The sequence below is a fragment of the Photinus pyralis genome, unplaced genomic scaffold (assembly GCF_008802855.1).
Source record: "Photinus pyralis isolate 1611_PpyrPB1 unplaced genomic scaffold, Ppyr1.3 Ppyr1.4_LG3b, whole genome shotgun sequence".
Taxonomy (NCBI): Eukaryota; Metazoa; Arthropoda; class Insecta; order Coleoptera; family Lampyridae; genus Photinus; species Photinus pyralis.
The window spans coordinates 1,613,408-1,639,508 of NW_022170510.1; the positions used below are offsets into that span (position 1 = coordinate 1,613,408).

The 26,101-nt window shown below is 35.8% G+C and overlaps 1 protein-coding gene across 4 annotated transcripts in view; it reads left to right on the forward strand.

The window, feature by feature from the left end:
• Positions 1 to 2,336: 2,336 nt before the first annotated feature.
• The window catches only part of LOC116167409 (segmentation protein cap'n'collar), a 70,812-nt gene continuing 47,047 nt past the window's right edge, over positions 2,337 to 26,101 (forward strand). The window contains exon 1 of one of the 4 annotated variants that reach the window (XM_031482761.1): positions 2,337 to 3,260. In XM_031482761.1, the coding sequence (XP_031338621.1) occupies positions 2,781 to 3,260 (480 nt within the window). In that variant the 5' untranslated portion in view covers positions 2,337 to 2,780. Of the gene's footprint in view, positions 3,261 to 14,445; positions 14,627 to 20,076; positions 20,225 to 23,055; positions 23,074 to 26,101 lie in introns of those variants that run through there. The other 3 variants (XM_031482762.1, XM_031482764.1, XM_031482763.1) reach the window with 3 other exon arrangements.

Here is a 26,101-nt window from a genome sequence, read left to right on the forward strand (position 1 = left end):
ATTTTCGGATGATTCCGTATGCTGGAATAGAACTATTCACTACTATAATCAAAGACTATGCACCACCTTAAATAAAGCTTATCCACAAAATGGCAAAAAATTATTTTATTTTAAATAATGTCATTGATACACCTAGCGTGACATTAGCAGGTTAATGGGTTCAGAAAAGTTTATTTTTGAATTTAGGCAACGTTTGCCAATTCTTTGTTGGGTCTAATGTATGTAGGTATCCCACTCTTTTTTATACTGCTTCCATTGTAATCTGTCATATATTTAATTAAAGTATGTCAAGGGTAGTGTGGTACGACAATCGCAACATTATTAAAATGGAAATGTGGGAAATTAATTCATAAATTTAATGGTTTTAGTAATAATAATAATCATTTATTTGGACACGCTACAATAAATATATAAACAAAATTAAAATTATGCATAGGACATGGCACTTAACCCGTTTAGTTGCAAGTGAAATTAATGAAAAATTTTGAGAGTACATAACAAGGAGAAAAAAAACACAAAAAATAGAGCAAAATAAATGAAGGATGAAGTATGGGTACAATAGTAAAAATTTTTTTCTTGAAATTCTTACAGTAGGTAATCCATCAGGCAATGAGCCCTTTCTCATCTTAACAATGGGTGGGCTGGGAAGGGGGTGGATATTCCAAGGACTGGGTTTTGACATCAGTTTCCGCCACCTAGCTCTTACTGCGGATGTATATTATGGAGAGAATTTTACGGTGACGAATATGGGGTGTTTCTTGGATGAATATACCGGGCCAGGGAGAGAATATTCGCCAAGGGCGACTCGTCACCGGACCACTCGCCACCGACTGACCCGCCAACGCGACAACTCGCCAATGCGACAACTCGCCAACGGACGACTCGCCACTGCGACAAATCGCCAACGAAATATTTTTCCCTGTTTAATGTGTCGTTCAAATAACGATGTGATTGTCAAATTTTCTATTCAAATAATAATTTGCAGAAGATGTCGTTATATCAAAATGCAGTAATAGAAACAGGTATAGGCGGTTGGGTCTTCATTCAAATATTGACTACAATTTTTCGATAAACTTTGTTTACAAAATTAGGGAAATTGACTATTGCATTTGTGGGATGCATTTGTATGACACATTAAACTGGGAAAAATATTTGGTTGGCGAGTTGTCGCAGTGGCTAGTCTACCGTTGGCGAGTTGTCGCATTGGCGAGTTGTCGCTGTGGCGAGTTGTCCCGTTGGCTAGTCGGTCGGTGGCGAGTTGACCGTGTCCCTTTTATCCTTGTGATCTTTGTATCGTTAAGGAATGTCGAGCTCAGAATTACAGTTGCGCCGTTTTTTACAACCTGTATATTTACTAGTCTAACTGCCAATTAGACCAGAAAGATTATTTTCAAAATTTGGTTTTATAAAAAATAAATTAAGGTCACTTTTGCCGGAAAAAAATTACATTCGAAAAGGTTCTGCTTTGCCATTTTTTTTTTAAATAGTTTGATGTAACAGTTAGACCCTTGACCATTGTCTACTTATTACTGAAAATAGAATTGGAAAATTCCAATTCCAAAATAATTAACTCGCTTTTTGTCATTCGTTAATTACCCAACGGTAAAAAGTGTCGTTTGAAACCAAAACGTCGATGAAAGCCTATCTAGTTATTTGATCTCAATTTTAAGGTAGTGCTTGGAAATTTATCACATGAAACCTTGCCACGGCTTTGCCATAAAACTATGGCGCCGAATTCCTCGCGTGCTGAGAATCAATGGTTGTGCATGTCTGTCCGTCGCGTCTATGTAGACGGATGACTTTTTTTTTTCAAATAGCCTGGCAATAAAAGTAATAATGTGCACCACGCATTTTGACCTCGATTTGTAAATGGCGTGGCGATGACGCATGGCCAATTACTTATATCGTGGAGAGGCTGATTTGATTTACATTGAATAGGTATGGACGTTGCCTTTAAGCGCCCTTTTTAACTACGCTACTTGCGGCCACCTACCTCAAGTCGCACTTAGTATTAATTTATTCTTATCTATTTAGTGAAAGATAAGAGATCGTTGACAACAGTCAAGCTTTTGTTGCAGGCAAATGTAAATAAAATAATGGCCTTTAGTCATATGTCAAAAATAATTATGAAGGAATACCCAAAAATTTGAATTTGTGTCGCTTCAAGTCGTGAAAGTTCGTTCCTCAATGTGGTTTTGAATAACTATTTTGAAAATCGTTCGACAAAAAAATAATTCTAAGAAATTTTCCCAAAGGGTTTTACAGTCGCAATAAAACGACACTGAAAATATTAATGCTTTTGCTTTTGTTTAAAAATAATCTCTTTGTTTATCTGTTATTTCTACGCTCCCGCCTCGTTACGTTCGTAAGTGTCAAACATCCCCACTCTTGTGAAACACACGGTTGCTACACACACGAATTTACAATTTTGAATAATAGATAGTGACTAACAGCAGGTGAAACTGTTATGCTAATTGAAAGGAATTGTCGAATTAACTTGATTTCCTTTGGCGAAAATTGGGAACATTTTGGAATAAGTGAACTTTGCGAGTCGTTCGGTACATAACCAAAAAGTGAAGTGTCATTGTAGGTATACAGGATTTTGTTTACAGTGTGTTCCTTAATTGTCATGCTATTAATTATGCATAGTATTCAAACCGTTAGAAAAAAACTTAATTTTCTACTCGGCTACGTATATTAATTAACGTGGTGCAATGGAAAAACAACGAGTTTTAAGGATTTATTGGAATATACACTGACACGGAACTAGAAGACTGAAAATGATTGCCTTAAAAAAGGTTTATCGCAGTGACTTGTTACAGTTCGCCTTACTCCTAAGTTTGCTAAGGGTAAACCCGGACAGCTACTTAGAAGGTGATCTGTTTAATAACATTAGTGACTTGGACTTTGACAACGGCACCAGTTGGAGATTATTTACCACAGGCCCATTAAGAACTCATTACATTCATCCTAAGAACCTAGATTCCGCTCTTGTCCACTACGAACGTGAATTATTTGAGGATCTAAACTCCCTCGGACAATATAACCCTCTAAATACAGTCTACAGGCATCAGAATGTCACCGCTTACTTATTAAGTGTTAATCGTTCGACTGCACTAAATGTGGATGCCGTGTCAAACACCAATGATCAGCATACGTTGGAGCCGAATTTGTCGCAAGCATCTGCAGAACTGAGTCCTCTTGTTGGCGAAGAGGGACCATCCACAACACTCTTTGATGATATCGGTCTTACTCAGGAGGTGAGTGTCAACCTGTTGCTTGTACTGTGCTGATATTTGAATTTGTCAGGCTAGATGTCTATAAGTATCTGAAAATAGTTCCTCTATTTATAAATGAAAGCACATTGCCTCCGCTAATTTAAAATATGCTTTGTGCATTGTGCAACATGTGGCAATTTAAACTAGTTCACACACCTGAGAAAACAATTGGAAAATAGGAGTACATACTTGATTTGATGGTGACCAATCTACACTAATTATTTTGGTACTTACCTACTGTACCATGGGGCAAGACTAACTCTTTTTAGGTATTTGTCTTGGTATTTGTACTATCTTACCATCCGAAATGTGGTGCAATCATAATAAAATACACAGCAGATCGAGCTAAAAGTTCTCTGCATTCATTAATGTATGCTTGTTCTCTCTCAGAATATCAAATCAATGATTCAAATCTTGTTGGCTATGCAAGCAAACCAATGTAAATATGTCAGTGCAGGAAAAATTTATCTTGCTTTCTTCTATGGTACGCTGCTAGTGCTAAAACGGCGTCAATTTCGTTGGGAAAACGGCAAAACATATTGTTTTGAGCAGAGGGAAGATTTTAAACACCATCCACCTTTCTTATGATTGCGGACAAAACCGTACGGGCTGTCCTAATTTCTATATACCCTTAAGAAAAACTTTTATCCGTAGAAATATTGAGAAACTGCAGTACTACGGATCCTTGGCGCAAATCTGGGTTCTGACAAAGATATTTTTAATGTATAGTGGGTTGGGCTAGTAGACCGACCTTGAGCGAAGCCCCGCCCACTTAAAAATAAAGACAAAATAAAAGTAGACTCTTGTGTATTAAGTTCTCGATTAGGTTTTAACGGGTTTTAACATCACCGGTAGATGTGTTTCGTCCAGGCGTTTCACTTGCCCTGTATCAGTACCCTCTTTGCCTCGCTTTTTGCTTTTCAAATATTCGTTTCGACCTCGCCAATAGAGATGGCTCGTCCAGACGATTTATTTTTCTTTTGTGAGTACTCTCCCCCGACACTCTGTTCTTGAGATATGAGGAATTATACCCGATCACTGCCAGAGGTCGTTAATTAAAATACTATGAAAGATAAAATTCTAATCTGGAAAATGAGGCGCGGACGTATAGTTTGTAGAAACCAAATCTTTTCGATGAGATCTTTCATTAGAATACCGTGAAGGCTAGAATGTGTATCCCCCCCTCTTTTTGAAATTTTGGTTTCGTTATGTTATTCCAAATTTTGTTGAGTAGGGATTTTTTTCACACTTCCGCTTAGAGAGCCATTTAGCTCGCCATTTATTTTTCGTAAGATTGATCCTGTGACTCGTCCTGTGACGTATTTGCTGAACGTAAATTTTTCATGGAGTAAATTTTTGACAACAAAGTGCTCTGGAAGGGGAGAATTTTTCTGTGGCGAATCGTCCGGAGGCGGCAAATTTTAATTTTTATTGATATACACGGTATCCATTTTTCGAGTGCCACTGTGTGCATCTCACTTACCTTTAGTTTTTTTCTCGGTTTTTCTTATGGGCGCCGTTTTGAATTTCGACATTTTGTCTTTTTTTCTCTGTACAAAGATATATCACACATGGTGGTTCAGTATCACACGAGGTATCACATTTTTCCTAAAAATACAATTTTTCATTTTTTGCACCCTGATTTGGAAAAACAAAACGTTCTTTTATTGTTAAATATAATATTTTTAAATCTATTTTGTTTTTTTTATTCGATAGAAAAGGGAATTTAATATAGGTACTATCTATTGAGGTTAGGTCCGATAGCTTTTTTACCTGACTCTGTATACTTATTTGAAAACCGCAGATTATTTAATAAACATTACAAAGACATTTGGAAATTTGGTAACAAAATGCTCCTATGCATTTTTCATGTAGAATAAAAAGATTTTATTGTTGTGATTTTTAATACTTACAGAAATTTCAAGCATCTGCTGAATTATGAAATTAGAGTTATTCGTAGAGGTTAGATGGCGCTGTAAGATTTCGTTTTTCCAAAAAATTATATGCAAGTGAGTTAGATATGAGTGAAATAATTTTTAGCGCCAGTATCGATGGAAGGAAAACCGGAAAATATTTACCTATAGAGGTTTTTTTCGTTCAATATTTTTATCTTAAGGTTTCGATGATTTTTATCTCTATGGATGCACTTTGATCGGAACCATTTCAGATTAGGAAGAAAATAATAAAATAGAAAAACCACCCGGATGCTTTTTCGGTTTATCGGTTGCTGATTGCGTAAATTAGAGGAAACCATAACGCGGATGTTGGGGAGTGCATTATTAAAAACAGCGTTTCGGATCTTGAAAGAAATGGGATTCTGACCCACCGCAAGATATGACACATAAAAACAACCTATGAACTATTTTTAATTTAAAAACAGATAAGCATGGATTTAGTAATCCTACGTTATGACTTTATAAATTTTATCTTATTTCCAGCGGTAGGACATTTAATAATACTTGTACCTAATACATTTCAATCCCGAAATATCTTGGCATTCATGTTTCTGCATCTGTGGGGTGCCACAGGGATCTATTTGAGGTCTTCGTTGTTTTGTAATGTCCAAGTAATTGTATCCAGCTCCTTATTCCTTGGCGGGGGATTTTAAATTGTTTCTTTTGTGGAAAAGTCTCTGGAAAAGTAGCTTGACTGAATTTCGCCTCAAGAAATATGTGTATTGTATACGAATAAAGGACTTATTATTATTTTGAATAAGATATTATTATATCCTCGACGTTTGCTTTTTATTGAAATTGTTATGCTGTTTGTTGTTACAGTATATTTCGTCGGCAGGGGTTTCGAGTTGATTTAAAAATCTATCAACGCATCTTAATTAGGTTTGTATATGGCGTAATTAGATGCACGTTAGGTGCGTAAAAATCCGTTCTAGTTTTGGGACGATTTTCAGTTTTCTCTATTGCGATATTGTTTCAATTTTTCAAAATGTAATTTCGTAAATTTCGTTTATATCATAATTTTTTTCTATCCTCGTTTTTGACGGCCACTTAATTGCCACTGCTGAGGGATTGCAAACCAATTTATTTCTATGGCTTCTCAAATTCTCTATAGGCATGCACATGCCAGTCTGTCTGTCATTTCGGCGTATATAGACACATTTTATGTTACACAAATTTAATATTAATTGTTTTACAATTTTGACTAACATAGCTACATCTTTATTTATGGAGCCATAGAACATATATAAAAACAGTTGTATGTTTGTACGGGCACACCAATTTTCTTTTTTTTTAATTTTTGAAAACTCAAGTTGATTTTTGTTAAAAAATCTCTTCATCTACAACCAACAGACCTTAGGAATGTGTCTCGGAATGTGTATTGTAAGATTTCTCATACTTTTTGCATTTTTTATTGCTAGATTAGACATTTATAGGACATAATTTCTTTAAGATAATCCGAGTTGTAAATACGGCGATTGCGAAACAAAATGACCTAAATTATAGGTAAGTAAGTGTCAATTTCTACAACTGAAAGTTACGATGCATTTAATTTAACCATTAAACGTTATAGTTGATAGAGGTTATGTTTAAGGTAATTACTAAATACAGTAATTGATTATAGATAATTAGGCTTATAAAACGTATGCAGTTATGGCAAAGTCCAAATACGAAAGCTAATTCAAGGATCAGTCATAAAGCCTTAAACGCGTGTATATTTATACGTTTGAACTTGTTTTGAAAGTATTTGGATTTCTAGGTTCAGCGAATAAAATTTGGCGGTGATCCAGCTTTGTCTTTTATTGCTCTTTGTGTCAATAACACAGAAACCGTCTATTGTTTTAATTATAAATAATCATACTTTTTATGAACTTACGTATATATTACATCTTTGGAAGGACGACAGGTTGATCGTGTGAATTTTTGCATTTTTTTACGTTGATTGTCGACGTACGGACGTTGTTGTACTTTGTGTGGTTGGCCTAGGGGAACTAACCTTGCGGAAGTTTGTAGGAAATGAAAACCTGGCTTCTTCTTTTGTTTATGTGAATAACAAACATTACATCTTTCCCTACAACTATTATAATTGGTCGTATATATGTACTGACCCACCCTCAAAACGATTAGCCCTAACGATTCTTTCTAAACATTTTAGGGAAGAATGTAGAACTGGGAGTACTTCATAGTCCATACCCCCAAGCCCTCCGGTGGTAGGTACGTTTACCCCGTTTAGCAACGATTGACAGTAAAACTCGAGGTAAAACTGGATGATTTGTTTAGAATTTGTGTGTGTGTGTGTGTGTATTATACACGATACCATTGTTTAAATGACGATACACTGACGTGCAGACTATATTTTTAAAGTTGAGAACAAACCTGGCAATCCCAAAGACAAATCATCAATCGACGCCCTTCCATGTACATTGTTTAAAACTGCCACGAGTTGCTGGTATTATTTTTTCCAATTTAACATTGCAGTACTTTTACCAACCAAAAAATCTCTTGCAAATTGTACCTAAGTAAACTTTCAGAGGCGTTGCTGACATTTTTGGTGGTGCTTTACTAGAAGTGCTGAAAAGTAGAATTGGAAATTATATCGACAAGCTGCTGTAGCTCTGAGAAAATTGTGTGGAAAAGCGTGCGTTGGATGATTTGTTGTTTGGGACACCAGGATTTTCCTGACGTATCGCCCCTTCATAACCTAAACCAAGGCGTCGGAAGTCGTTTAATCAATGGTATTGAAATAAACAATTTTTTGTGATAAACGTAATTCTAATTACACCGGAACACAAATTGATGGAATACCAATTTCAAGCAAATCTGTTTTTTTTTCGCCCCGTATCAGAAGCAGAAGTAATGAACATTATCAATGGAATGAACATCTCACTCATCTCGGTCTGATAACATTCCTGCGATAATCGTTAAGAAATGTGCATCGTTGATTGCAAAATCTCTAGTTTATTTGTTTAATAAATTAATGTATGAACAATCATTTCTCCCACATACTTAAAATAGTCAAGATTAAAGATTAAAAATTTCTCTCGCCAGTGGCGTAATGACACAATTTCGGCCTCTTCGCAAAAGTTAGTCTAGAATCCCCTCACGCCCGTGGGTACATGAAATTTTATGGCGATTTTAGATTTTTTGACAAAATCAGGAACTATATGTTGCAGAATCCTGGGCCTAAATGACTAAATAGCAAGAATAAATGGTCATGTCCCTTTTGGGCTTTCGGGAAATGGGCAAAAAATGTCTCCCAAATTCAAAAAAATTTAAGTTATGTAAGTGTCGAGGTAAGTGTGTAGTTTGTGATGTACGCCTATGTGGAGCGTTTTGACATTTGACAGGTTTCTCGGTTGTCGGAGTGGCTATATTTTCACCTCGATTTTCACTTATTACCCTTACGATCTACAGCACCTTACGAGTTCCACAGGGGCGTTTTCAGATCCTTTAGGCACCAACCTTCTCTTTTTGGAGGTACTCTGCTACACTCGGTGCCTTTAAATCATTTTTGGTTTTGCTCTAATCTCTGCGGTTCTTGAGGATTTACAAAATAATTTTACGTGACCCTTCTACCTTTTCATATTATACAGAATTCAATGAACTTGATAAAGAATGGAATGCAACGAGACAGAAATTATGGTGCCACCACGAAGGCTGGAAGCTAATTACTTCAACTCTAATATGCAAATCAGAGGTAATAAAAATGTTTCAGGTTTGGTCTTCAATACGAGTATCCACATGGTATACCTATTTCCAATAAAAAATAATTTTGAACTCTAGGAAGCTTCCATAGGGTTTCCCATCAAAAACATCTGATAAAATCCGAAAAAAAATAGGTAATTTACCGTTATTTTTGACAAAGTGGCACATCTTAAATCTCAAAGGGAATGTTTTTGAGGTTCTGATTCTAATTTATTCCCTAGTATGTTCCAGAATACTGCAAAAACGACAAAAGCGCTGATTTATTACTTTTGGTACCTGAGTGTGGGGGCTAACCTAATATATTCACTTATTAGTGGTTGAAAATTCTCTTAATAGTCAAGAACTCAATTTGATCAGTTGTTCATTTGGAGTGTACGCGATATTTATGTCTTGGGCATTTTTTTATGTTTTCAATGATCAATTTGTTTGTAATGTCGAAAGTGGAAACTCCATTTATGGCCTCTTGTATTTTACACTGCTAACCTTGTAATCCATTGTTGGAAGTTTTATCGAAACTGACAAAGGCTCCTCGAAACATTAAACGTATCCAATTATGTACGGGCAAAATTGAAACGCTTTCTCTGATCGTCCTACATTGAAAATTATTTTGGACGTAAATAGGAAGCATTAACCCTGGTTGCTCATTACGCTCGTGTACTGACCTGCGTGTGGGCCAAGTTCTCTAGTGTGGTTGCCCCACGTCCATGAAGGTCGCCTAAAAATAATAAACATTTTAACTATCCTTATATATTTTCGCAATTGCATCGTCTACAATATTGCCTCTAGATGTTAATGGCCACATGATCGCTGTGACTTTGAGCCCACCGGTGATTTATTTAATATTGTAAGTAAAAGCGCAGCTACTTTGTTATAATTGAATACGTCACAAAAATTATGCCAAAAACGCAGAAGTTCATTTTACAAAAATAGACGTTTAGCGCGTAGGTTTTTCCCAAGTTTGAAATAAGAATTAAACCAGGTCACTATCCGAGACGTTTGAACAAATCTGAAAATTTCGCGTATATGGGCCAATTATTTTTACGCCAAAAAATAACACTTTCTTATCCAAAACAAATATGCTGCTTTTCTTTTGCGGATTTTCTTTGTTCGTTATTTGTTTGCATGTTTTAAATAAACATGCTTTTACCATTCCATTTGTTCCATAATTGAGATTTTGCAAAAATGGAAGGGGACCCCTCTCCCCTTTTTGTCTTTTCAAATTCGCTAAATGCGAATATTTATTAAAATATTTTAGGAGGAAATCGACTTGGGCGAAAGGTACTGTTTTTCAAAATCGATTAACGCTAACGTGTAACAAAATCGCGAATTGCGATTGAACGAGACGTCGGTATAGTGGATACCGACAAAGGGAATGCGGTAGCCTTCGACAAGATCTTATTGATGGTGGAGTCAAAACTGGCTAATAGAATACCGATCTGCCACACAAAAATGTGCTGTCCTCCCTTCGATCTCACACGAGGACTTTGATAATTTTTAAAGCACCCCTTCTATGGTCACTTTCTTGTGTGTCAGTCACGAATTTTCATTCGGTTTGCGCGCACCCATAGATTCATCCTCGAATTCATCCCTCTGCGTTTACGGGTATCAACGAGAAAATTCTTTTTGTCTTTAGTGACAAAATAAAAAGATTTAAAAAACTAATAGCTTTTTAAATATTTATATTTCTCAATCTATTCTTAACGTCCCAACACTTCTTCAACGAAAGTGTTATTTTTGGATTTTTAGTCCAGATTCTGTGTTCTGTAGACGAACAATGTTTTTTAACGTTTTTCTTTAATTTTTTGGCTGTTAACTTGTGCGGAATTATGAACGACCCAACAAGGGGTCGAGTAGAAGAGAGGTGGTTGGGGTAAATTAATTCCTGCCGTTGTTGAGACCTTTCATTATTCGATTGACTGTTTCTTCAATGGATATTAAGATATAAATAAGAAAAATAATAAATAAGAAATTCCCAAATGGCGATCACGTGGCACCACTACCATACGTATACCAAATTTATCAAAATTGGTCGTCGCATGCATCTTTTACTTTCCAAAAAAGGTAATAATCCAAGGGGGAGCCGCTATTAAGACAACAATAGTCTAGACTACTTTCTGCAAACAATTTTATAAAAAATTATATAAATAAAAATGCATTTTTGTCGGTCTGTCTGTCTCGAGGTCTGTCTCGTATGCCTGTCTAAACCGTCCATCTGACTGCGATGAAACTTTGGGGAATAACCGGTTGAACGTATGCTCGCGAAAATTTCTGAATTAGTAAAACACTTTTCGCTTTTCACGGGAACAGGGAAAAACAGGATTGTATGTTTTGCAGTCGTAAGTACGTGAAAAAACGGGATGTTCCAAAGGAGGTACGAAGTTCGCCAGGACTGCTAGTACCTATATTATAAACATAACTTGCCCCTCGTCTTGTTCAAAAATGCTATTAAAATTTGTAACACTCCATTATTTATATTCTTATTTCAATTTTTAGCTTGCTATTGCGATAGCCGTTTTTTGAACATTTTTTAAGCAACTTTTAAAGAATAAAATTTTTTTCCGTCTGTATGTACGTACGTACGTACGTACGTACGTTTGTTGGCAATTTTCTGAGAAAACGGCTCGACAGATTTTGTTGAAATTTTGTATATATGTTTTAGGCATACCGAACAGAAAAATAACGGGCCGGATTTTCGAAAAAAAATTTTGGAGCGCCGCGCGCCGTAACGGCATCGAACTTTTTTTTCAAATAGCAACCTAAAATTTTTATTCTATTATTTGGAAGACCTTATTTTCCTGTGTACAACCTACAAAAAATTGGGCCGGGTTATATTATCAAAAAACGGAGAAAAAATTGTCAAAGTCAAAAAATTGTGTTGCATATGTGCAAAACGCAACGATCTTGTTTCTGAAGCAATTTAAACGAAATTTCTATGGTAATCCCTTTAATAAAAGCAAACAAAATTCATGCGCAAAAATCGTGTTGCGCATGCGCAGAAATGCAATTTATTATTTATGGAACAATTAAAACGAAATTTGGATGGTAGGTCCTCCTAATAAAAGAGCTCAGCTAGGAAGCTATTCTGTCAAGAATTTGACACCTGGTTTTTTATTTTCAACGAAGATTTCACTTTCAAAATGATTGTAGTGATTCATAATCATTTAACGTGGATAAACAAATCGGGTGAGAAACCTGACCTCGAGGTTATCTTAACCTAATTCAATGTATGATTTTGGAAATCATTTGTGTACCGAACGGCGACGAGTGCGTGTGTTATTGCCTTCTGATTTGCAAGATGGTTCTACTTTCATATATCGAACATAAAAAATTGGGAAAGGTAAGATGTTACTTACCAATGTTTTCTCCACATCCACCATTACGAAAAAATGTTTTCCCCCATGCTTTGTTCCTAAAGTTGAGACAAGAATTTACACCTGAATTTTTTGTCGGATTTTCAACGATTAATTTTGGATTCAGAATTTTTAGCTGTAGGTATACTGTATGCGCAATCTTACGGTAGAAATGTTGGAAAAAAATTTACATTGGCAATGGCACAAAATGTTACATTTTTTGTGTTAGGGTTACTGAAAAACAATTAGTTATTTTGTTGTTGTAAATGTAATACCTGTGATTAGGATATGTAGTATCGCAGATGTGCTACATCTGTGGTAATATACAGCATATAGATAGATATACAGGGTGTTACATTTAAGAACGAAAAATTGCGTGATAGAAGGGACCAAAACGAGTATTTTTTCCAAATAAGCCGAAGATTGAAGGTGAAGCTACGCTTTAAAAAATCGCAAACTGTGCGCTTCTTCATTAATTTATTTTCGGCAATTATAAAAGAAGCGAGGAACTTGCGGTTATACCCACATTTTTGGGTATGCTCAAGTGTTCTTCGGTGATTTCTACGGCGGAAAGTGGAACATCGTATGAAAAAATTGTTTGCAAGTTGTGTTTACATATAATACATAAAGGGTCTACCACAATTTCATGAAATTCTGGTTATTTTTGTGGTTCGATGGTTCGATCACATCTGATCTGATATTTTTATGTTAAATCCCAGATAGGTACCACATTTGTCGCACCTCCGTTTGGGATTGGAATTTTAGAAATATTTTTACAAAATCAGAAAGGGTATACCCAAAATGTTGGGGTGGTGGAACTTTTTTTAGAGTTCAGTGATGCAAAAGACCTCGTCAAATGTTCTGAAATCTATAGTTGACTAAATACACATTTTACAGCAAAATCTCAGGCAAAATATTATAATGAATAGTTGTGTAGACTGTAGAGTGATCCGGAACTGCGGCCAGAACTCAAAAATTCTCCACGTCGAATTCAATGTCATTTTCTGGTCCTACGTTTCATCCCCTGAGGTGACTTGGCCACCACCCTTAACTAATATTAATTAAACTCTGCTCTTAAGAAGTGAGGAAGTATAATCAGTCACGATGTGGGGTCGAGGTGGAGGGCTGTGGTTAGTACAAATTATTTAGTTTCATTGAGACCTTTCATTATAGTACCATAGCTGTGGGGGATAAAACCAGTTCCTCTTCCTTCCTTTCAACTACCCACTCTTGACAAGTAGTCTTCGATGAGACTTTCTATTAGAATACCATGAAGGGTAGAATGTGCGTGGAGCTGGCCTAATGATTTTTTCTGGGTCACCTTGCCCACTGTATGCCATAAATCTATTGGGTAGTTGTCCATTTACTTTTACTTTATGTTGATACTTTTAACCAGCTTCTCGCTATTTCAAACTTTCAATGCCTCTAGTTCACCTTTGCAGTTCTACCTTTGTCCCCCAGCTTCTTAAATTCTACTTTCTTCAATAGACAACCAGGTGCGAGCCAAATCTGAAAGACTCTTTATAACTGCATTTATTTTATTTTGAATAAACAATGATGCGATAGGCGATACGTTTTGACGACTGCACAAATTTACTAATAGAATTATGCAATATGCGGTGCAGTTTCATGCATCTTTTCTACAGTATAACGTGAAAGTGTAGGCAACCCACCTTACTCTTCGACCATGATAAATGGCGACTGAACTTATTTCGGCTATTTCGCCAACCTAGCAATTTAATCGTTTTTATTCGCTTATATTAAGTCGCCCTAAAGTACCGGAAATTTTTATTTAAATCATGGCTCCAAGCGAAGCGAAAATTTCAGTTTTTGTTAACACGGCTCCATCTATGTTGTGCTTTCAAAACTATTCGCAGGCGCTTCTTTCAATTCAATTTACCATTCGTTTTTAAAAGGCCTTACATTTTTAATTGCTCATGCATGACTAGGTACTCCATTTCGTATGTATGAGGCAAGGGGACATTGCGTAGCGAAGGTACTTTTTTCGTTTTCAAGTCGGTTATTTGTCACATTTCTTGTACTAACGGAAGGTGCTGCGTGAATGACGAATTTCTTTACGTAATTGAAAGGGAAATCCAAACCACGGATACGCCAATGTTATCCCACGTGCTTATGTTAATAGATAATTACGAACGAAACGAATAGACGAAAGTCAAGGATATCAATGCATGTTTGTCTATTATTACTATTGAAGTGTGTGACTTTTTCTGTTTATTTGTGTTTTTTCTTTAACGCGGTGCTCTACATTTGCTTTTCGTGTGTGCGCGTAAAATGCAAAGTTAGCTTATTTAATTATTGCCACAAAAAAATGAAAATGGTAAGTTCAGTCATTTTTCACATAGGTTCATTTCATGTCGCTCAGTTTTCAAAATTTGAAACGATCAGCAGCGCCTACTTTTTGATAGTTATTAGCGCAGTACTTTCACAAAGTCCCAAATATTTTGAAAATATTAATGTAGAATCGGTTCAGAACTTTGCCGGTTTGTCCGCGTTGCCAGAGATGGCGGTATATGTGTAGGTATATTGAATTTACCCGGGATACCTGAAGATCATTAGTTTTCTTGTCAAACGTAACTGGTTTTCTACAGAGATAATTATGTCGATGGTTTTGTAAATACCAAAACGACATATGCGCCATTTAATGAACTAGGTACCTTCTTTGTTCAAATGGCGTTTAGCTAATTTAAAATTGCAGTTGTATACGTAATCGAGAAAGAACTGTAATCTTAAAATTGAAGGATATCTTTAAAAACGCGCGATTCGATTTAACGTATTATTACAATTGTTGCAATGTAGTTTTATTTCATAATTTTCGTAGGAGTATATCTTAAAAACAATGAGGGTCCAAATTATAATATGGAATAAAACGCCCAATTGAAATTCCACTCCGTGACACATGCTCTTTGAAAGTTGCTTGAAGGTTACATTATTTTGTAGTAATGATACCGGTTCGTGTACAAATTTTCAAATTTGTCCCAAATTATTACAATCTGCCAATTTCTCCTATTGATTGATGCTTTATATTCATCGAAATGAAAGCGTTGACATTTTTTGGGCAAAAGGTCATGTCTTCTTTGTTTAGGATCGATATCCGAAGGGATATAAAAACTAGCCAAGATCTACTTTTTTTTTAAATTTTGTTTTACACATTTTTGGAAGCACTCCGTATGTTTCTTTTTAAAATATACTGACGTTTCATGATATTTTTTTCTTATCAATTAAGTGGAACGTATACCAATAATTGTATTGCCATTGACCACCTCAAATGTCATCAATTTTCTTATAAATTTTTTGTCGATTGATTAAACATGTGTATCTCAGTATCATTCTGTAATCGTGAAATATTGAAAAGTTGCATTTTCCTGATACTGATACAGATAGTATTGAGATATGAAGAATCTTTGTACCAATGTTTTATTTCTAGTGAATTATTACATGGGCAGGTGGCAAAAAGATATTTCTTTACGATATTTCTCCTGGCGTTGAAAACCTCTACAAAACAGTTTATAGGAATCGTCCTCATATTTTTTTATTTAATCGGTATCCCATGCATTTTTTAAAATCATCTCGAAATCTCTTTAAATAACTTAAGGTCGAGCAATTCAACAGTGTTATCCAGTATCTCTTGAAATTTTGTCACTTTAAAAATATTGGGGTAATTTGGACGAATTCTCTATGTTTTGTAAATCTTAGGAGTCATCTTGAAATGTGAAATCAGCAATAACCGGACAGCAATAAATTTTTCATGTTTCATAATATTCCAGCAATAAAAGTGTAAATGGATGGGCAAATCCTATAGGCTATAGACACTAATTATTTCAAATATTGTTATTGTTATTTAATAATAAATAATTTAATTGTATTTCTTAAGAGTTATTTGGCACTAATCAAATACTGTGGTTAATACTAAATGTACATGGTGGTTCAAGTTCGTGGCTTACCAGCGAGATCCGGTGAGAGATACAGTGTAGGTTAAATGGAGGCAAAGTTAACCCTTTTTGTGAGTAAAGATCGCATTTGATATTTTTGAAAAATCGTTGAAAATATCTGAGATATCACCGAAAATCTGAAAATGTTAAATTTCGTTTCCATTTTCCGTAGCTTAAACGGTCGGAAATGGACGGTTCCTGTTGGCACCTTCTATGGGCACTTTTTTTGGAGCGTCTAAATCTGTTATTAGGATTTCCGTAACACGCTAGGCTACTACTTTCTTATTACTGATGGACGCCATATTGAATTTTTACGGAATGAGATAGAGGACAAAAAAATAGTATAAAAATAATTTTGATTCGGCAAGATCTCGTTATCCGTTAATGTTTCCTTGAGAAATAAATTTCGTACATTTATGTAAAAAATAAAAAATGTGCACGTCAATATCTTTATTTTTTGTTCTCTATCTCTACAAAATTAATCAGCATGAAATTTTGCATAACTTTTCCCATTTAAGCGGCTTTGTATCTTTACGGTTTACGACCTCCCCAAAGTGAAAATGAAAAAAAGCTCACCCTGTATGTATATTGTATACTTGATTATATACTAGGTTATTCTTTTATCTTGAGACGATTTAATAGTTTGTTGGGATCATATTTTTTGGTTTCATACAACTCTAAGGAAGCGAATCCGGTGGTCACCTTAAGGATGACTTTGATCCCAACCTTCAAGACTATTCCATCTATACGTTGGCAATTTTTCGAGATAACGGCTCGACGGATTTTTTGTTGTTGAAATTTTGAATATGCATACGGACATACGGAACCGAAAAATACCGGCCCGGATTTTTGGAAACAATTTTTTTCAAAAATTCGCAGCTGGCGCCTGACTCCATATGACAATTGCGTATAGTAGGCGGCTTTACACATGGGCATGGAAAGTACCAACGTGGATGACCAGACGACATCCCGCAACATAAAATTGTATAGCTCGCCCGACTAAATTTGGGGTATATATGGTCCAGTTTAAATTGTCATTAATGTGTACCCCTAGAAATCTTTTGTTGCTGTCGAGGGATAGCACTTTATTGTTTATGTATTTTATAGTTGGGTGATCTGGTGAGTTTGTGCGACGATTGTGTTTTTAGTTTTAGTACACCACTCCGCCATTCGTAGCACAGCACTATTGACTTTCAATTAGGTTGTGTAGATTGTTATTATTATGGAGGTGTCATCGGCGCATTTGCAGAGGGATACACCAAGATCAGCAAATATTTCATCCATATTGTTTAGATAGATAGCGAAAAGTAGTGGACCCAATGTTGAACCGTGTGGGGTACCCATGTCGTATTTTAGCACGGATGAGGTAATTTGTTGTTGATTATTTCACCACATTCACTAGTAAGTTCGACAAACTGAGATCTACCTGTTACAAATGAGCGAATAACTGTGGGGTGTTCCATGGGCCAGTTTCTCACATAGGAGCTGATGGTCAACAATGTCAAAGGCTTTTGACAGGTCAAAGTATATTTCAATGAGTTTATCGAGTCCGCTAAGAATGGAGTTTCTCTTGCTTTCAATGCTGACGTGTCTTGGTAAATAAATCAAACTTCATGAAATATTCCACTAAATGGTTAGCGATGCATTTTTCAAATATTTTGGAGAACGTAGATACTAAGGATATGGACCAGTAGTTGACTACATCATGGGTACTGCCTTTTTTGTGGACTGGGACCACCCTAGCGATCTTGAGAGCATCAGTTTCAGCAGCTTATAGGCGAATTCTTTTTTAGGGCATTTTTTGAAAATAAATTTGTAGATTGCCCTAAAAATTGTTTGTTTTCTTGTATGAATCTTTTGAGGGCGAATTTACCGGGAGCGAATATTCTGGAGGTGTAATATTTCGGAGGCGAATTTACCTGTGAACGTGTGGTCTTGGGGGCTAATATTTCGGGGGTGACTTTGCCAGAGAGAATTTTCCGGGGCCTATAGTCGAAAGACCTATAAACAATATAGTGCAATCAACATAAAGTGCCTGAAACACTGTACTCTGTTGTCAATTCCCTATCTGCCATTTATATTAAACGACCTTATAGCATATGAGAAAACTAACGTGAATTTTCTTTGGAGCGAGTTCCTGGCGAAATTGTCGGGGGCGAGTATTCGTGGGGGCGACTCTTGTGTAAATTCAATCATTTTTAATTACCTAAACGTAAAATTCTCTTCAAATGACAAAATTTTTACTACCAAAAAGGTAAGATAATTAAATGATCATTTGAATCTCCAAACACCCACGTCCGTGAGTTGCTAATCAGGAGACTTAGGACTATCAACTCCGAGACAATGATTTTTCAAATAATTCTCATAGGAGTGCACAGCATCCAAAGAAGAATAACTGCAATTTTCACATTAGTGGCAAATAAAACACACTGTAATTAGAAAGCGTTTTTAGTTCGCCCGCTTTTACGCCTTATACCTGACTTTTTGGGTAAAGGTACAATAATGGTCGGTCTAATCCAAAAGGGTTGTAAAATTTGCGGTCAACCGATTATTGTAGTGCGGACAATTGAATTTTGACAAATGACTTTTTCAAGTTGTCGGGTGGTCACAAATTTGAAGTGACAAATGAGTGCTGAGACATGTCCCAGTGCCGTGTCCACCACACTGACGCGACCACCTCTGTGGGATGTTTATCACTACTTAGTTTTTGAGCGGAAACTATCTGTAGCGACTACAAATGAAATGCGCCGTGTAGTTTGATTTCTGGTCCCAAATTGATGTGTTTAGCTGTGCAATTACACTTGTTAAGTGATATGAATACTAATGGCGTCGAGCTCGGTGTGCTTACAATTTTTATTGTATTGCTAGTACCGCGTTAAGATGAGGTTTCAGATTGGTTTTGAATGCAATGCGTTTTTTAGTAAAATTAGACTCAAATGTGGTAAGTTAAAAGTGGCCGATCGTAACTTGAGTAGTACTAAGCACCAAGAATATTTAAGTAAGAGATTTTAAGTACCTATAGAGTATAGACCCTTTCAATAAAAGTAAATTTAGCTGTTCGCGCATGCACAGACCAATTTGAGTGATAATTGACAAAAATACGTTTTAGGCCTTCGCGCGAGTGCAAGGACCATCTAATATTTCTTTAAATAAAATGCTATTCAACGTACCATCTTAAAATAATGTTTTTAACAGATCCATTTGTTACTTTCATGCGATCGCAATACTGTGACCACCTAGAAATCTGCAATTTAATATGTGTTAACACGTAGACATGGCCAAAAGAACGAATTCGTATCTGCAACGGTTGGGGAAAAATGTAAAAAATCAAAAATCGATATCGATAATAATATTTATGGTAAACTGGATTACAACTGTGAGGTGTTTTTTTTTAAATTTTGTTATTACCCACATAAATGAAAATTAATTACGCAAAACAAATACCACACTTTCGAACCATTCATTTGAAAAATATTTGATATTTCTATAATCTATTGCAAATATCCGAAACGTTTAAAATCGTAAATCCTGCCGGTATTCATTCAATGGAATTTTTTTGCGGTACACAATTTACTCGACGTTTTAATCTACACTTTGTTAGATAACGCAAGGCAATTGACCTAACATTGACCTATACGTGACTGTGCAATTGAAATTTTGTATTGACGAATTTGCTGATTTTTTAGCATTCGACGTCACTTATTACATCCTCTTTCCTAAGCGCATCTCAGTTTCACACCTTCAAAATACATATTAGATTGCGCTGCTAGTTTTGTTTGTAAATTATCAGATATCGGGAAGTACAATCAACTCTAATCACATGAGACAATTTTCAGTTTTCACTCAATAATAAAATCTGGGCGCTGTAGGTAACTGTGGTGGATATTTAATAGTTCTTGTTTTTTTGAAACGTCTATTAATTTGGGTGGTTCTGTTTGAGTGAAGTGTGTTTTTGGTGTAAAAACGTCGACTAAACAATTTACGGGGTGAGTAGTATTTCACATGCTAATAACGTTGCGCAATGTGAACTTTTGTTTGCAATTCCCTACGATTTTTTGCTTCTGTATTTTAAAAAAGTTGTTCCTCGCTCTCAAATCGGTATTTCTCAAATTTTGGTCTGGATGATTAAAAAAACGAGAAAAATTGAAATAATTTAAACTAAAACTTTTTTCCACCCGACCCATTGGGGCTTCTTAGTTAGATCTATGCCACATTAGTCCAGTCATTTGGTAGTTTTTTTCTTTCCGAATTTCAACTTTTCCACCTCGTATCGTTGCTGCCCTCATATTGGAAAAGTGGCGCCTAATAGCAGTTTTTCGACAATATCTCCTTTCTAACTCATTCTACGATGAACACATTTATATACAAAATTAAACTAGAAAAAATTTCCTACAATTTATGTAATATCTAACAATTAGGTAATAGTTTTGGTATACGAGAGCCACAAAGTGATTTTAAAAAACAAACATTTTTTTTTCAAATTTATAAAAAGAAATGTAGTAGTCCCCGACATGATCCTACTGATGGTGGAGTTCAAACTTCAAAGGAGAATTGTGAACGGGTGGTCGGAAGTTGGTATCGACAAAGGGAATGTGGGAGCCTCCGACAAGATGTTATTGATGGTGGAGTCAAAACTGATGGCTAATACTGATCTGCCACACAAAAATTGCGTTCTTTCCATCCCACACGAGGACTTGATAATTTTTAGTTTTTGTGCTAAAAATACGCTAAAGCTTAAAATCTGCTCGCCGCCTCATATGAACAATTTCCAAGGAAGTTTTTGGGGTTTTTGCTTTAATGTATATAAAACCGGTGTTAATATTTTATATTCTTGAAGCTCTATGTTAAATAAATGGACAATAAGTAGATTTATTTTGTCATTTAGAGATCGATAACTTGGGTATACCGTTATTTTCGGACGAATTATGTTGGGAGCGAAATGTTCAGGAATACAAATATCCTGGAAGCGATATACTTAATTATCTGGGTGCGAATTCCCCACTGCACGATACAAAAAATTATTCCACACCTTGAGACACTCTGTATTCGGAAGTAGGCACTTTGTGAAATACATAAAAATTGCTAGTAAACTAATGCGAATTTTCTATATGCTGATTACTCGGCGAAATTAACCATTACTCTTAAGTGTTCAGTGAGCAAATGCCTTGGTCAAAACTACCATTTTGAATGAGTCCGATGCGAATTATCCGGGAGCAAAATGTCGAGAGATATCCTGGCTGTAAAATGTTCCATTATCCGAGTGCGATTGTTCGGGACGAATGTCCACATACGATTCAGATTCCCGAAATCCATTTCTAAGAGTAGCAGCGTGGGAATCGGCTAATACATATTTGTAACATTGGAGCACATTTTCCTTCCGTTACATTTTTGCCTCCATTTTAGAACTACTCTTTTTCTGTATCTTTTGGGTGGTGGTTGAAAAGTGTCACATATGCCTGTTTAAGAGTGCGTGTCTAGTTTTGGTACATAACTACAATGTTTAGCTCGGTATAGAGTCGATGAGGCCACCAAGCACCAAGTTTGAAACTCTTCTAAACTATTCTTCAATCCTTTCAAGTTGGTACCTATTAAATTAATGGTGGGCGCAATGTAAGAGAGGCGGCAAGTTCAGTTCTGCCGTGTTCTTACGAAAATTACGATCGCGCGCATATACGAGGGTCATTTGATAAGTCTCCTATTTCGTAATGGACCAAATCCGAATTCGTAGTGTGCTACAGTACAGCCTAAAATTAATAGTTTTGCCACAAATATCGCTTTCCTCTCCCGGGATTTCGCCCGCGGAAAAATTCAGCTGATTTAATTATTTTTCCCCGATTTCGAATCACTTTACCTAGTACATAAAAAACTTGGTACTTTAACGGTAAGGTTAGATAAAGTGAAACAAATCATGGTGCATTCCAATGACATCTGTAATTCTTATTAAAAATGGGACGGCACGATATAGAATGAATTTCAGAACAGTATACGCAATATTGTTTCCATTGATACGACGGCAGAACCTAAACTTGCTGTTTTGGACGTCTAAATTAAATAGCTACAGAATTTTATAATGATTTCTATGGCTTATGCCCTAAAAGTTTTCTATTAGGCACGACGATAAAGGGAAACTAACCATCCGGTGCAAGTTAATTCACTCGATGGCTAAAACATCCCTTTATCGTCTTGTATAATAAATAACTAAAACCTTCCTTTAGTTTTGCTAAAAACCCATGGGAAGATGCAGGGAGTTTATACAAATTTATAATTCCTTGGTATAATTGTTAAAAGTTGTCATTTGCGCAATGCAATATGCTTTACCTAGGTACTTATAATACAAATAACATAGACCGATTGATTAAGTACCCAATTTTTCATTACGCAGTCGTAGGGTGCAAATGTTTGTTAAAAAGCATCCTTTGAACGCCATCTCGATTATAAAAAAATGGCTCATCTACCGATCACCATATAAGTAATTGCAAATAGCGATAGGAGAGTTTATTAAATGGCACATCTTGGAAGCCAAAAAATGTTACCTTCACGGTTCATTTACACTGCACTATAAAAAGTGAAGTGTTTACTTACTTTTGGAAAAAAATGTGTCCTTGTGACACCACACGATAATCTATGACGATATGATTGCCAATGTAAATTATCCTCTTCAAACACCTTATCTTCGAGGTTATTAATTGAAATTTATTTTATACCGTGTAAGATTAATAGAATTCAAATTGTCGCCAAGTACCTGCCGTACCGCCGATAACTCGATAAAGTCATTACTCGCGACATATTCAGTTTTCGTTATGTGTTGGGTTCATTGTGTTTCAATTTTGAGATGGTAAGTTTTTGAATTTTGTAAGCACTTTCGCACTTAATTCACAAGATGTCTGCACAATATGATGACGGCCTCACCTCACTCGTGTGCCTTTCTTTCCATCTATTATTGATGACATAAAATCGATTAATAATCAAATCGATAAAACGAACAACGTATAGCGGAGGATAGACAAGTGGATCGGAGGTCAGCAGACAGTAAGAAATGAGGCATGACGGCTCAACAAAGGAACCCGCAGACACAATTAATGTTGACCAATCAGCGGCCACTTTTATATGAGAATACGCTAGATCTTCTTTTCGATCAAACCGTAGCGGGTACCCCTCTATCTCCCCATCACACCAACAGCCATTTTAGATAATTTTCATTAAATTACGAAATATGCGCGGTCAAATTTCGAGTTTCCGTTTAGCGACAATATTCGGGTGGGATTGAGCGTGTTTTTTTTCGCATTTCTAAGCAATTCTGAAAGGTGGTTAATCGTAGCCAAATATTTGTCTGAATTAACTGGAGCTGATTTTCTAAAAATTGTGCTGCTACTAAATAACTTATTTAATAAACCGATTTGTGCACCACCAGCATTTTTTAATATTGACTTGTGTGAAATATACTGAAAATTCCGTCGAAATTTGTAACATTCGTCATATGTTGGAAAATGATTTTCGTCTACAAATTCCTCTGGACTTTGAGTGATTTAATTTCATTTTTAGTCAAGTATTTTTACCAGTTTCAAATGTTTACAATATCTTGACTTCATCGCCTTAAAATAGCCACCCTTTCTCTTAATTTCCCTTAAAGTGTCTTGTATTGCCTTCAAAATTCACAATGTTTATACGAAACTAGCAACCCTGCGAACTTCGTACGGCCTTTAGGATAGCTCGTTTCTTGGATGGGACATACACTCGGTTTTGGCGAATGCGCCGCCTCACCTCGCACACCCAGTTAACTATGTATATAATTACCTAACAGTATATGAAATACCCTATTCTCACACCTGCCAAATATAGACGTTTCGGAGGAGTGCGGCCATTTTTTTATAAAATGTTATAAGAATATCTAATTTTCTAGCAATTTCTACTCCGTCCGTTGGCCACGAAAAGTGAGCGAACGTACCCCAATTCGTTTTCATTGAATCCCAGGTGTTTTCGGAAAGTTAGGTTCTGCAAAACTAGGATCATGTTTACGAGAGCACCTGAACGAGTACTGATAAATCTCTCATATACAGGATGTTTCTTATTTTTTATAGTCATTTTCATACTATTCCAATTAATATGTATATGAAATTTGGCATACAACTGTCAAAGTATGTTAGCAAGACAAATGATAAAAATAATTTTTCTTTTAAGAGAAAGCAGTGGCGTACCACTTTTTCCTTCAAAAATATCTCCAGTTCGAGCGCCACAGTTGGAAATAAAAAACATGATAATAAAAAATTGAGTTTAACACCCTGTATCTCAAACGACGTTTTGAACCCCCCTAAATATTAGCTGAGGAAACACAGTTTTTTGCACTCGATTCTGTATTTTTTGGAGGCTCATTTGCGTCGAGATTTGCGTCGTTGCATTTAATTAGGATAACGCATAAGTTAATGTCGAAGTAACGGATGTATCTACTTTTTGAAATGTAGGTATAACCTCCAATAATGTAAATTAATGTCCTATTCGATTAGGGAACCAAATGAGCATTCAGGTGGTGTGCACAGAAGATTTGATAACGTCCCAGCATTTTTTCTACATTGTCTGGAAACTAATGCGATAGGGAATGGAAATTTTAGTTGTATGTTGGGGTGCTACAAGTTATGAAAAACATTATGGTGGCGTTTTTCCTGTGGCACAAACTTCAGGTACGTCACATTTGGAAAACCGTCCACTCCAATCGAAAATTGTTTCGTAGAATTGTAAATTACCACAAATAACCAATTAATGCAAACTTCATACTTCCTACTCGAGATATCCTGTATACAACAATTTTAGTGCAAGAAAAACCCAATACTAATCGACGTGTCTGAGGATTCCTTCAGGCCTTAAAAACCGGAATTGTATAGATGATTTTTTTGCTTTAATCGTGAAAGTACTACGTAATTATAAGGAATATTTAACAAAAGTCAAGATCAATAACACTTTCCCGTAAAAAATGGATTGAGGGATCTGAAATAGGTACATTAAATTATTAGAAAGTAGGTACCTACGCGTAAAATGGAATTATTTGCCAATTTTTTCCGATCTTGTAAAGAGTTTTATTTGACATTTTTTTAGTTCTGTCGTTAGGTTGGTGCGAATGTTTCCGAAAATAACAAAGGCGCAATGTAATCTAATTTTGGTACATTGAATTCAGAAGAACGTGGGTACATTAATGATTTGGGGATTTATTTAAAATCTTTCCGGTGTTGTGAAGAGACAATGGAAAGCAATGGAAGCAAATTTTGGCACAAATGAGGCACAATTTTGTCGCCATCGATTTGAAATTTGGCAGGTATTTACTCTTCATGGAGATTTGGAACCCTATTCCTTTTGGCGAAAATAAAAAAAAAACGTTTTCGTGCGCACTACAGAGCGCAATTTTGACATTATTAAATTAAAAATTCCAGGAGAGTTGGGTATTGTTGATGTCTGGAAAATGAAATTCAGCATATACAGGTTGTTTTTTTTTAAATTCCAGTTTTATTGATATGAGAAAGAACGCTACCGTAACTGTGTGAACACTCTGGTATAGACGTGGGTACGTGCGTTTGTGTATTTTCCGAGGGGTTGATTACGAGGGAAATTGTTGTCCCTCATAGGTATAGGAAATTTCGAGGAAATAGCTGGGAAATATGTGACGAAATTAGAGGAACTTCTTGAGACCTATTAGGAAATTTTGGGGAAATATGAGAAAATTTCAAAGGAATGAGGAAATTATAGAGAAATATTAGGAAATCTAGAGGAAATTTTAAGGATGTTACTTATTTCACGTTAATTCGGGGAAATGCTGTGTAAATTTGGCAAAATTTAAAACAAATGCTAGAAATGTTGGAGAAATTAAGGGAAATGGT